This window comes from Carassius auratus, chromosome 18 (genome assembly GCF_003368295.1).
Source record: "Carassius auratus strain Wakin chromosome 18, ASM336829v1, whole genome shotgun sequence".
Classification (NCBI taxonomy): domain Eukaryota; kingdom Metazoa; phylum Chordata; class Actinopteri; order Cypriniformes; family Cyprinidae; genus Carassius; species Carassius auratus.
In genome coordinates, this window is record NC_039260.1 from 7,967,643 (window position 1) to 7,980,530 (window position 12,888).

General features: G+C 38.0%; 2 protein-coding genes across 3 annotated transcripts; both read right to left on the minus strand.

Moving 5' to 3' along the window:
• Positions 1–422: 422 nt before the first annotated feature.
• wee1 (WEE1 G2 checkpoint kinase) lies at positions 423–5,559 on the minus strand. The gene is made up of 10 exons (XM_026287372.1): positions 4,457–5,559; positions 3,764–3,969; positions 3,371–3,437; positions 2,946–3,118; positions 2,553–2,821; positions 2,369–2,461; positions 2,180–2,265; positions 1,918–2,088; positions 1,659–1,804; positions 423–1,565 (listed from the first exon to the last, which is right to left on the minus strand). Exons 1-10 carry the CDS (start codon positions 4,925–4,927, stop codon positions 1,409–1,411), a joined length of 1,839 nt encoding a protein of 612 aa, XP_026143157.1. The 5' UTR covers positions 4,928–5,559; the 3' UTR covers positions 423–1,408.
• Positions 5,560–6,152: 593 nt separating this feature from the next.
• znf143b (zinc finger protein 143b) lies at positions 6,153–12,852 on the minus strand. Of its 2 annotated transcripts, none has more exons than XM_026287371.1 (16): positions 12,751–12,852; positions 11,190–11,305; positions 11,009–11,098; positions 10,692–10,775; positions 10,403–10,483; positions 10,106–10,290; positions 9,835–9,900; positions 9,617–9,730; positions 9,412–9,487; positions 9,198–9,323; positions 8,890–9,069; positions 8,501–8,728; positions 8,282–8,415; positions 7,990–8,145; positions 7,447–7,572; positions 6,153–6,522 (listed from the first exon to the last, which is right to left on the minus strand). In XM_026287371.1, exons 2-16 carry the CDS (start codon positions 11,296–11,298, stop codon positions 6,439–6,441), a joined length of 1,839 nt encoding a protein of 612 aa, XP_026143156.1. In that variant the 5' UTR covers positions 11,299–11,305; positions 12,751–12,852; the 3' UTR covers positions 6,153–6,438. The 2 variants fall into 2 exon arrangements, with proteins under 2 accessions (XP_026143156.1, XP_026143155.1); XM_026287370.1 differs by having other exon boundaries at positions 10,692–10,787.
• Positions 12,853–12,888: the final 36 nt, after the last annotated feature.

The following is a 12,888-nucleotide window of genomic DNA, read 5'->3' on the forward strand; positions in this document are numbered from 1 at the left end:
GACTTGGTTGGAATCTATGACATCATTAAGCTTTTTTTTTATAGACGGAGAAATATTCACCTCCCACAACGAAAATATTTTACACAATATTCGTGATCATTTGTGTTTGCAAAGGTTTCAATAACCGCAAAGGTAGATGAAGTCAAAATGAGTCCCTAAAGACTGGAAGTTGTGTTCGCCGGAGGTTAACCACAGAAACAGTAACCTGTTTGAGCGCTTTAGTGTCAGAATGTGACAGTACATCCACAAAGAGAAATTAATTTTTCATCTTGTTTAAATCACAAAAACCTTTTAAAATTCAAGTTAATTGAGGCTGAGGCGGCGGGCAGCGTGAAACAACTATTAAAGGACTATACCCCAAACTACTGAGCGAAAAAAAAAAGGTTATACTATTAAAGTTCACATAAAACAAACCAGGCGCGTCCAGGTGAAAACAGTTTATTAAAATGAACGTATTTACAGACAAAATGAAGTTTAGGATTAACAGACCGAAGAATCTAAACAGTACCCTATCAATGTAGTTGAAGTAACACAAAAGTCAGAATTATACATTATTAACTAAGGACAACAGATGAACTGGACAAAGATTGTTTTAATGCTACAAACAGGGTTGGAGATTTGAAAGGCATATGTACATTTAAATCATCTCTTAAGCATGGTTAAATTCAAGATTTGACAAGATAAGAGCAAAAAAACATGTCTGGATGTAAAACCTGCCAAAAAAAATGGTTACTGGAACTTGATGAGATTATGTAATATTACTTTGTTTGGATGGATAAAATGATTTAAAAGTAAAAAATCTTCCAACCCTAACTGGATACAGACAAACATGAATAGCAGCAGGCTTTCTGGGGCAAGCTCACCATTGCATCCAAAGTGCTCATTTTAATGGCAATCTAACTCAAACCCCAACTTCTGTGGCCCAACAGGTATTTTCACAGGCAGTAAGGTGCACAAATCTTTGATCTGGTACATTCACATATCAGGGCTCAATAGGGGCACACATCCCTCATTTGGTAAAGAGCAACACTGCACCTCTGAGAAAGCAAGTGCAGGCAGACCATTCTGACCCTTACCTATGGAACTTAAATCAAAGATTAGGAAGACAGAACTATACTAAAAATGTGTCCATCTTTAGGCAATTCTATCAAGGCATTTTGAAAAGGCACACCTAAATGGTAAGGCAGATCTGCATTATGTACTCAGATGCTAGTGCCTATGCAATGCAGAAGGATCCAAGCTTCAGTAAAGACTGTGGTACTTGTACCAAATAGTACAAACACTACAAGTCACACAACAGTCTGTGTCATCCTTCTGGCTACAAACAAAGCTGTCTGTAGGGGCCCAAGTCTTATAGAAGCACCGTTGTAGTTCCCACTTAGGACTGGTCATCTCCTTTTTCTGGGGTTCAATAAATGGTGAGACTAACAGAACGGTTCATCTTTTTCCCTATGAGTCGAGAAGCTCTGGAGCTGGACTGGACTGTGGAACGTGTAAGAACACGGTCTGTGGACAGAACCCTCTCTTCTGCTGCAGCCTTTGCCATCTGAGCTTTCTTTAGCTCCCTGAGAGACGAAAACCAGAATTATTTCAGTTCAAAACAATACTTCGAAAACTAGCCTGAAATCTGCCCCTAGAAATGGAAGAATATATCATACTTCTGCAGAAGTGCGTTCTTGAATTTCTCAGCGTTGAGCTCTACACGGAGCTGATCAGCACTCATTCTGGAAGCAGTCAGAAGAACAGGATGTCTGATGAGGTCAGAGGTTGAAGGCCGCCGTGTTGGGTCAGGATGGATCATAAGCTGTCAGGAAGATAAATCCACATTTAAATCAAGACACCATTCAATGTAAATTTGTCAGAAATAGAAAGCACTATTGAGAAGTTTAGGGGATTCATTTGTAGTAGAACCCTTACCTTTAACAAGCTTAAAAATTCCTGAGAAAGCACTTGTGGGATATGGGGCAGGATGCCCTGTCGGATTTTATGCCATTTTTCTCCATTGGTAGGAAGGGGCTCTGTTCCAGAGGCACTGATTACAGTCAGAGCAAGGGCAAATATGTCTGCCTTTTTCAGGTTACTGTAGTCCTGTATGCAAAAACAACAAAATCAGTATATGGCACTACATTGTGACCTGCTAGGAATTTCTATAAGACCAAGAATAAATAATAATATATACCTCTTGAAGAACTTCATTTGCCAGGTATCTGCTGTCACCTTCTTCAACTTGTGGATTAGTAACCGTTGTAACATGACCTAGATCACCTGATATAGAAATTACTGTCAATCTCATCAACTTCATAAAGCCACATCTGTATAAAACATGTTACTGTTACAATCATCTGGGTATGTAGTTTTAGTGTCTTACCTATTTTGTACACCACACTTGTGGTGGGACCATCTTCTTCATCTTCAAATTCCTCTACACTAGCAACAGGTTTCCGTGAAATGAAAATATTGCCTGAAAAAAAAAAAAAATGTTATTAATATACAAGTTACAACTTTAAAACACATAAAAAAAAATAGAATGTGTGTAATAAGCATATACATACTTGGCTTTATATCCATGTGAACAAGTGCTGTAGAGTGAATGTACTTGAGTCCACGAGAGACTTGCAACAGCAGATCCTTCAACTCCATCTCAGAAAGGAAGTGTATGCGTCTATTGTTCTCAGCAATAACATCAGACAGGGTTCCTCCATTGCAGTACTCATTCTGGATCAGCATGTGGTCATCTTCTGCCCAAGCAGAATAATACCTTACAACGTGGGGGTGCTGTCCAAGAACTGCATGTGCATATACCTCACGAAGTGCATTTTGCCTATTGGGGGAGAATTCATAGGAATAAATAAAAAGCAATAAGAATTTCAATTCAATAGCTGGTCTAACGGAGTATATGACAGCATTTAAAAAAAAAAAAAAAAAAAAATGTTATTTTCACTTACTCATCCACAGAGCCTGCCAGGGGCTTTTTGGAACGTTTGATAGCGTAAATACAGCCATCCAACCTCTTGACGCATTTAAAAACAGAACCAAATTCTCCAGAGCCAATCTTCTCCAGCTCATGAAACTCAGACGCATATCTGGACATCATGTTATTCTCCATCATTGTGATCCTCTGTGGAAAATATCATTTTTTAATTAGACACAAAAATAAAGCAGTTCTTAACTAGAAGGCCAAGTAGGAATGCACCAAAATTAATTCCATAAATGTTACAAGGCTTAAAATCCTGCCTGTAACTGCCTGAACATCAAGTAACAGAATCTTTGTCATACAGAACATCCAAAGTCTGATATCAAAAGTTACTCTTAATTGTGAGTGTTAATTAGATAAAAGCTAGTCAATAATAAAAAGTTAATTAAATTTTACCTTTGAGGGTGGAATGAGCTCATCATCCATCTCAGGATCACTTGCATCCATGTCTTCTCCACATGAGCTAAAGAAAAAAAAAAAGGGACACTATTAGTAAACAGAGACATCAAACTCTAGGGGGCAGGAGAGAGTCCTGACTAAGCACATGGCGCGGTGAATGAGCGAACACGAGGAACTGGTTCTTCGCCAACTTTTTGTCTTGGAACATAATTAGTAAACGGGTTTAACAAACGGTCCTGCAAAACTGTCTCACAGCTGTCCAATATGGCCAAACTGTTTTATTCTACTAAAACTAGTTCACAGCAGTCAATAAACTAGAGGTTAACTTGTTTAAAATGCAAAAAGAACGAGGAAAAAAACATGTAACGTTATACATTGTGGTCAACATACTCGTTCCAGTGTGCTCGTTTCCTGTTGTTTCGTTGTAGTGTCGATGATTGCACCAGAATGGAGTCCGGGGTGAAGGGGTTGATGTTTACTAGAGGTGTCTGGTTTCGTCTTCCGTCCAGACAGGCTTTGCTTGTTGAATCAACATTCTTAAAAAGGGCGACTCTCCGGTTCGTCGATGCCATCGTCCTGGCCCTCGACAATAAGCTCTGTACGTTAGATACAATAATATGCATAATTAATACTCATTTTATACAGCATTTAAAACGCTTTCTTAAAGTCAATATCAAAGCAGATGGAACTGACTCAAGTCAGTACACAAAAAAAACGAGGAAAGGCAGAACATTACACATTTCAGATGATGTAATGAAGTGCTGGGATAAATAGACTGATTCACTGTTGTTACATAACTTTGCAGTTAGTCCAATATCTGGGTCACTCTAGGTGAACATCCACCTAGTAGAGGTTCAGAGCTTATTTTCAAATCACAACCACTTCAGTTTATTTTTGAAAAAATAAATAATAATAATAATAATCTCTATATACACACACACACATCACGTATAAACAAACAGAAAAAAAATAATTTTATCTTATTTTGTATTCAAGTAGAACAGAAGCCAATTTTCTGCGTTAACAGAAAAAAAAATACTTAAGTTTGCAAATTTCGATTTTTGTATATCAGTGACTACAAACCTTTGGGGTATGAGGGGTATCAAACAGCCGGAGTTTTCTGAAAGTTTTATGGGGTGGTGTATCGGGACAGTCCGGGACAGGAGAGCTGGACCCCTCCATGTCATCATGAATGTAACTCCTCTCAGGTGAACTGTCGTAAGCCTGTGGACTTTTCCTTGGCGATGGCGAGCTTTTCATGTAAAAGGCTGGTTTGGCCCGAGACGGTGAGCCGAATCCATCTTCGTCCCAGGACTCGTCGTCGTCTCTGGTTCGGCTGAGTGGGCTGCTGCTGCCCGGGTCCGCCGGCCTCTTATCGCCGCTGCGCCGCACGGAAACCGGCGAGTCCAGCTCCGTGAAGCCCGACTCGGCTCCGGTGCTGTTGTTCGCTTCTTCAATGCTGTCTTCTTCACCGTCACTGACCGAAAACTGCAACTTTTGGCGAACGGGTTTAAGATTTGGAGACTTGCCGTGCCTCCGTGTAACGAAACTCATCTTTCCAGCAAAAAGATCAGTTTTTGTAAAAAAATAAAATAATAATAACTTAATAAAAAACAAGTACTTTAAAACTATAAAAAACCAGCCCAAGTGGCTGGCAAATCAGGCAGAGATTATGTAACGTTAGTTTAGATAAACATATCTAATACTGGCCGTGCAGTGCAACAACCCCAGCGCTGATGAAGAGTCCAGAAAAAACGGTTGTGTGATTCCCAACTTATCTGCTAACGTTAACGTACGATTATCCGAGGAAAGTATCTTCTCTCGCTGACAGATATCTCCGTGACAAGTCCGTACAAGTTCAGTTTAGTCGCATAAAAACTGATAACGACGTTGTTGTCGTATTAACCAGCGTCCACGGCGACGTATCGGGTGAAAAAATGGCTGCTCCACAAACTTCCAACTGATATCTGAAGAACTAAAAACTTAAAAATAAATCCTGATAGCAATTCCGCGATCTATAAAACGCCGAATTAAGGTAAAACGCTCAAAATATGTCAAAGCATCCAAAATCGTGTCGTTTTAGACAATAATGTTTACAAAACTAGTTTGAATGGCGAGCTACTCCTCCCACCAACAAGCGTGGTCAAAGTCTTCCCGCGACCGTTGGTCATGTGACGTGGTTTGTACCAATGAACGTCGGCTTCCAAAGTTTAAAAGATAGGAGGTTCTGTAGGTGCTACGTCAGCAAGCCCCTCCCCCTAAATGCTCAGGACTGTGACCTGAATTTGGCGCGAATGCTTTTCTTTCATCTACGACGGAATGATCTTGTTTGATCTTGCACTTCATCAGTGAAATGCTTCAGTGAAGATAGCTTTTCACATTCTACATTGTAATCTGTTCATGGTGACACAGGGACACATTACAATAATAACACATGGGCACATTACAATAATAACACGGTATTATATTTGATGAGATTAAACATTTTATAAGTTTTTTCATGGTGGTGTAAATTAGCCACATGTATATGTTTTAGTTTCAATTATTCAAAAAAAAATTTTTTTTACATCAACATATTAATGGGGCTTTCCAGACTCTTAGTGTATTGTACATAAACCCCATCACGTTTGGAAAGTCCCTAGAATTTACATTGTGAAAATAAATTGAATGCTACTAGGTTTTTTTGTTTATGATTGTTGTGCAAAAAATCTGAAAGAATTAAACCTGTAAACCGCACTCTGCACTGGGTGATATTAAGTCAAAGAATACAATACAATGAAATTATTGTAATTTTTTTTAATCACAATTGTAGACCTTTTCTTAACAGCTTGCAAAAAATAGCATAATCAAATATATACAGAAAACTCTACTTTTAAAATACTATGTACATATCAACACAAAAATATCTTCTTAGTATATAGCAATCATGATGTCAGCATTATGAAAAACTATGATGCTTGCTTGACAGATTTTCAATACCCAGACTTACACACACACACACACACACACAGATTCACCCACCCTTGGGACGTTTAGTTCACAGTGAACTAAAGTTACAATGTGAGTTAATCATCCATGCCTGGGGTTTCTCCTTGCTGTATTCTTGATGCTATTCTGATGGCTTCTTCAAGAGAGGGCTGATCACTGAGCTAAGAGGAGGAAAAGGGGGGAAAATTTAATAAAACTTGTCTAATATATATATTTTTTTTTTTACAGACGGAATACAACAAATTATTTCAAAATTGTCAATCTTGCTCACAAACAGGGGTCAACACTCCTCTAAAAGAACAATACACTTACCCTTTTTTGGCAATGAGGGCTCATTAATCAGAACTGAATAGCACATTGTGTAAAGATCAATTCAAGGTTGATTGGGCTAGACCAGTTTGCTCAATTAGTTCCATTAGTGCAAAAAAGACAAGTGATACAATCACTTATGATAATTATTAGATCATTAACTGCTACTGATCTCAGTTATTATTACACTAAGAGCGGAAATCAATGCTTAATTAAATAGTGTTATTTAGAAGTCAAAATTTTAGATTTTAAAATCATAAAACTGGTGACTGATTTTGTGTACTTTAAATTTAAGTTTACAGTTTGCACTCATTTTCTCTCAGTGATCCACAAAACTGTAAATCACATTCATGCTCTTAAGTAATCAGAATTTCTTTTTTTCTTTTTTTATGAATGCCAGCAGTGTATCAAATACATTTGATCTGGCTTATTTTAATATAATTTATATCATGGTGAAATTCATAGTGCATTTAATTTAAAAAAGTTTCCAACCGTTAGACCTAAACAACCACAAAATGAAAAAAACAATAACTTGCATCCAAAAAACACACACCTAATGAAAGAAGGTTGCAGCCCCACAACAAACAGTCAAGTCTTTTGACAAAAACTGCATGTTTCCACCTTAAAAGGGTCTTAAAAGTTTATGGCATTAACTGCAGGTTTTATTATGTACCGTCAGGCAAAGTAAACACATTATTTAAGTTCCTAACTGAGCATGTTAATGTGACTTTGAAAGGAAGATTCCACAATGTGTGTGGTGTGTATATATTGTATACCTGCACAGCTATGTGTGTGCCGTTAGAAGTAGCCAGCAGCGTGACTGGGTGTGGGCTTGTGGAAACCACATGCTGTTCCTGATCTTGGACAAGCTCCCCCTCCTCTGTCTGGTACGCAATAGCCACCTAAAATGAAAATAAAAGTTTACACAATAACCTCAACTTGTATTTATTTAGTAAAATAATAGACTTCCTCAATAGCATACAAGCTATTTAAAGGGACAGTCCACCCAAACAATAAAATTGACATCCTCATGTCATTATAAACCTGTATGCAGTTATTTCTTTTGTGGAAGAAGAAAGTTTTTTTTTTTATGAATGTTTGTAACAGTTTGGGGTCCCACTGGCATCCATATAATGGACAAAAATGCAATGGAATTCTGCAATGGTAATTTATTGCCAGCATTCTTCAAAATATATATAGATTTTTTTATGTGTTCCATAAAAGGAAGAAATTCATACAGGTTTGGTACAACATGAGGATGTGAAAATAACAGAATTAGCATTTTTTGGTGGACTTTTCCTTAAAGTAACAACACTTACCTGTCCCTCTGTGCCATCTGCAGACACCATAGTAACAGAATGTGCTCCTCCCGAGGAAAGCATCGCTTCATGTGCCGGGATGGTTATGGTGGTTCCTTCTTGTGTTACCATGGTAATTGTGCCTCCCATAGCCTGCATATCTGCTTGAGACAGAACCTGAGAGGGGGAAGACAACAATTATTTACCTGGAAAATAACTGCATATCAACCACCCTTCCACAGATTACAATACAGGACTTGTATAATCAATATCAATATAGGACTTGTGGGAATTTATTTAAGTCATCACTGACCTGTTGTGTGCCATCCTGAGATATGAGAGCCACATGCTGTTGTCCCATGACTTCTGATCCCGACACCTGCTCAGACCCAGAGTCATCTTCCACTACTGTTGGAGTGTACATTAACCCAGGCTCATCAATAGCCTCTGAAAAAGACGCCAATTCAAAATTCAGATTTTTAGTTTATATTAGATGGTCATAGTTTGCAGCTGGAGATCTAAGTAAACAGACCTGCTGGGGGCTCAAAATAAGCTTCTTGTTCTTCTTCTATGGGCTCGGTGTCATTGTGTGCTGTGCGTTTATGCATGGCTAAGGTCGAAATCTGCTTATATGTCTTTCCGCAGTGATTACAGTTGTAGGGTTTGCAGGGAGTATGAACTACATGGTGCTTGTACAGGCTGGAGTACTCAGTGAAACGCTTGTCACAGCCAGGAACAGTGCAGACGTAAGGCTTCTCACCTGAATATGATGAGACAAACATACTTTTGAGCTTATGGTACGAAATTATACATTATTTTTGTGTGGGGGTGGGGGATTCTTGCAACCTCAAAGCTTCCGATTTCTTTAAAATGTAAGCTTTATTAGATGTTGGAAGCAGTTAGAGCTGATAGGACAGGTACCTGTGTGAATCCTCATGTGGTTTTTGTAATTGGTGGCACTTGCAAAGGCTCTTCCACAGTTGGGTTCAGAGCAGTAGTATGGCCTCTCGCCTGTGTGAGTACGGATGTGGACTTTACGAATGTTGGATGTGGTGAAAGATCTCCCACAGCCTTCAAATGGACATTTAAATGGTTTTTCTCCTATAAAAGGAATAGTTATGCTACATAAATTTAAAAACAGACCAAAATTTGAAATATATTTTTTAGACCACTTAATTTTATAAACAAGATTAAACCATTATTACAGGCTGGTTAAATATGCCAATCACCTGTATGTGTTCTTGTGTGTTTTTGTAAGTCACCAGAGGTTTTGAAAGACTTGAGACAGTTGAGCTCCTGACAGCGATACGGTTTCTCTCCTGTGTGTGTTCGGACATGACTCTTGAGACCATACCCTTGAAGACAGCAGAAAGAAAAATAATGCATGTACAAAAAAAACTTAAGACGTAATAAAAAAACAACCGCTTTTGGGAAATTCTTTACCTGTTGCAAACTTTTTGCCACAACCCATATGTTCACAAATGTATGGCTTATCCCCAGTATGCGATCTTTCGTGTACCTACAAATATTTAGAAAGCCACATGAGTTCAGAAGTGGATAAATTACAACAGAGACAATATTACACATCAGAACACAAAACTTTTTTGAAATATGTGTATTGTATATCTTCTGTCTTGCATGAATTCACCTTCAGATGGTGAGCAGTAGTATAGAGTTTTCCACATCCCTCATGTTCACACCTGAAGGCCTTTTCCCCAACATGCTGGGTTCTAGATGACCGGTCTTGACCCTGCAGTACGATCTAAGTGCACAAAAGTGGCTCACTGCTTCATTAACATTCAAAGCATCACTATCATAAGTTACTTATTTAATAAATGCACAAAAAAGTATCAGTAAAGACAGTACCTGCATATGCACAGCATCTGAGTCCCCTCGACCAAGTAACCCACTACTGCATTCTGTGGCCTCCATCTGCACACACACAGATAACACTTCCTCTAAACTAACATGAACTGTAATATGATCAAATTAACATAAGGTACACAACATATATACACAAGTCTAAATTGGCTTACCATTCCATTGCACATTAATTTCCATTATAAAATGGGTAAGGAAACCATATAAACTCACAAAAATAAATAAAAAAAAACAGAATAAATGACACAATCTCAACCTGTGTAGAGTATTGCTCAAGCACACTGATGGTCTCAGCATCAATTGTGCCCTCTGTCTGTAAGTCTGCTACGGTACCATCTGCCTGGATGGCTAAGATGGTGTTGGATTGAGGCATATGTTGAATATATGCAGTGGTGCCATCCTCCAGCTGAACAGCCTGTAAACCACCCTGATCATATGTTTCTAAAAAGATTAAATACATTGAGATTTACTTATTTGGTTTCATCATAAAGAATCCAACATTTGTATATGTATGATACAAAATACAGAGTAATATTGTTTTTTAGGGACAGACCTTTGGGAGCATGAATGTAAGCGGTTGTTCCATCCTCCAGTTGCACAGCTTGCCCATCTTCTAATCTTAATCCTTCTCCTCCTAAGAAATATGTGCATAAGTGTAAATGTTGTGTGGTCTTTAAATTAATGTATGCATTTAGCAGATGGTTTTATCCAAAGCGACTTACAGTGCATTCAGGCTCTCAATTTTTTTCCTATCAAATGTTTCCGGGGAATCGAACCCCCAACCTTGTGCTTCATAGCGCAATGCTCTACCAATTGAGCTACATAAAATTTGTATGAAATACCTGTTCTAGACATTGGTAGGTGCTGGACATAAGCAGCAGATCCATCCTCCAGCTGAATCACTTGTCCTTCCATTATTTTGTTTTCTGTGAAAGAAACTATTATATGCTGTGAACCAAGCAAGAACATTTGTGCAGGTTTCATAACTACACAATGTTTGTTGTACGCTAATGGGATACAGGACAGCTTCAAAAGTGTACTTTTTTTTGTATTTTTATTTTTTTCTACATATATTCCATATGGGAATAGTCAATCAGTCAAGCATAACCTGATTAATAGCTTAATGCCAAAAGTAATGCCAAGTGTGTAGTTACAGTACCTTTAGGGCTATGTTGGATGTATGCTGTGGAGCCATCCACAAGAGTCACGGCCTGAAGGCTCACCGTGTCTATACCATCCATGTTGTCATCTGTGTAGTAACATTTGGCCATTATGAGTCTACATTGCACCATGCACAATATATAATTCTATTGCTGAGATTTTATACCCTTCCATCACACCTGCAACTGTTACTGCCTCTGTTAAGCAAAAGGTGACCTGCTGCGGGTCCCCGTCCACACTTTGAAACTCCATGCCCTGGGTGTCCCGATTCACCTGGGCTAAGAGCATGATCTGCCTGTACAAACCAACCAACAACCATTAAAGATATACTGTTAAAACCCAGAGGCAACCAATGGCCTTGATTTATTGGGGTTTGCTTAGTACTCACAATGATGTTTTACAAAAGTCATACAGTCCATTAACTACTTGTATCTCCCTAAATTTATTTTAACAATGTTCAATTGGGGGGGGGAGTTATTAATAGTTTTGTGCTTGTGTACTCCTCCTGTATGGAATGATTTTTTTAATGTTAGTACTATTACTACTACAGCATTTTACTGTTTAGAACTGTACTTGGTGATGTTGCACCCTATATAAAGTCATTTGAATGTGCATTTCTTAAAATGAGTCTATTTTTGTTATCCTAGTACTTTTAAACTTGAAAAATACTTTATTCGTTTTATTGTTGTATAGTAACTGTGTTGTGAATGTGAATCTGTGATTCAGACATCAGCTAGTATTAGTCCAAATGTTACAGGCACCTATCCTATTTCTAGGAACTATTTATTTAGTGACTGTATAAATTCCAGTAATAACTAGTCTCTCTTTCATTTTTACTGGTATCATTTCTAATTTCATTATTATTATGTTTTTTACTTGACACATACTGATGAGTCAATGTTTTAGTTAAAAACAACTCTTTCTAGTTAAATTATTTTAAAATAATATTGTTATAAAACTACTAGCAATAAAAATTAGACAATTGAAAAATGAAATGTTTAAAAGATTGCCATATAATATATGGTATAGCATTCTGCAAAAAAAGAGTTATATTTTTCAAATGGTGAAATAATACTTTTATATTAATCGGCAAATGCGAATAAATAAAAATTCTGCGTTAACACTGGCATTTCATCACTCATTTACATTTTAGCTCAACAGCAACGTCACGAAACTAACGTTACTTTGTAAATAATAACGCTAGGAGTATCAAAATATTTAGACAGGAATGGAAAGTCAAGCCCGGCTAAAGTTGCTCATAAGACTTTCGTTTTATTATTTGACAGAACATCTGTCATGCTAACTCTCACATGTTAGCAAATATGCTACAAAAATGCTAGAGTTTTACTTTAACCGCTTCCTAATGATTACATAATATAGTCGCCCTTGAGATTCATATAACTATGCCATCACCAGATACTAACGCAAAGCATTGCTTTGAAAACAATGCTGTCCTTTATAAAGGCGTTTAAACATAAAGGAACGACCGTTAGCCCACACTGAAATCGTTGCTGCGGTAACTCAACAATCACAATCGGACCGTTATAATGTTGCAACCGATTACAACGCTGCATCCAACTGCCTTTAATAAATAAAACAACGCTTCCGATGCATTTTCACTATTTTATTTCGTTCTTCGTCCCCCATCGACTTCCACCGCACTTCCATCGCCGCGCTCTCCGGCTAACCGGCGTCTGAGGAAATAAGGCACACTGGGTAAAAACACATTTATATACTAACCTCCGAAAATTTTCCAACAATCCCTTCGTTCGACCACCATGCACCAGGGCAGGAAACGCTATGCAGAAAATACAACCCCAGAACCTGAATAACGGAAGACATCTACCACTGATTCTTAATCCGCTTATGTGATTGGCT

Coding starts and splice junctions, on each gene's coding strand:
- wee1 (XM_026287372.1), bottom strand. CDS start 4,927: ATGAGTTTCGTTACACGGAGGCACGGCAAGTCTCCAAATCTTAAACCC. Junction 2,822..2,945: donor CTGGCAGGCTCTGTGGATGA/GTAAGTGAAAAT, acceptor CTCCCCCAATAG/GCAAAATGCACTTCGTGAGG. Junction 1,805..1,917: donor AATTTTTAAGCTTGTTAAAG/GTAAGGGTTCTA, acceptor TCTTCCTGACAG/CTTATGATCCATCCTGACCC.
- znf143b (XM_026287370.1), bottom strand. CDS start 11,298: ATGCTCTTAGCCCAGGTGAATCGGGACACCCAGGGCATGGAGTTTCAA. Junction 9,901..10,105: donor TTGAGCAATACTCTACACAG/GTTGAGATTGTG, acceptor GTGTGTGTGCAG/ATGGAGGCCACAGAATGCAG. Junction 7,573..7,989: donor CAGATGGCACAGAGGGACAG/GTAAGTGTTGTT, acceptor TTTTCATTTTAG/GTGGCTATTGCGTACCAGAC.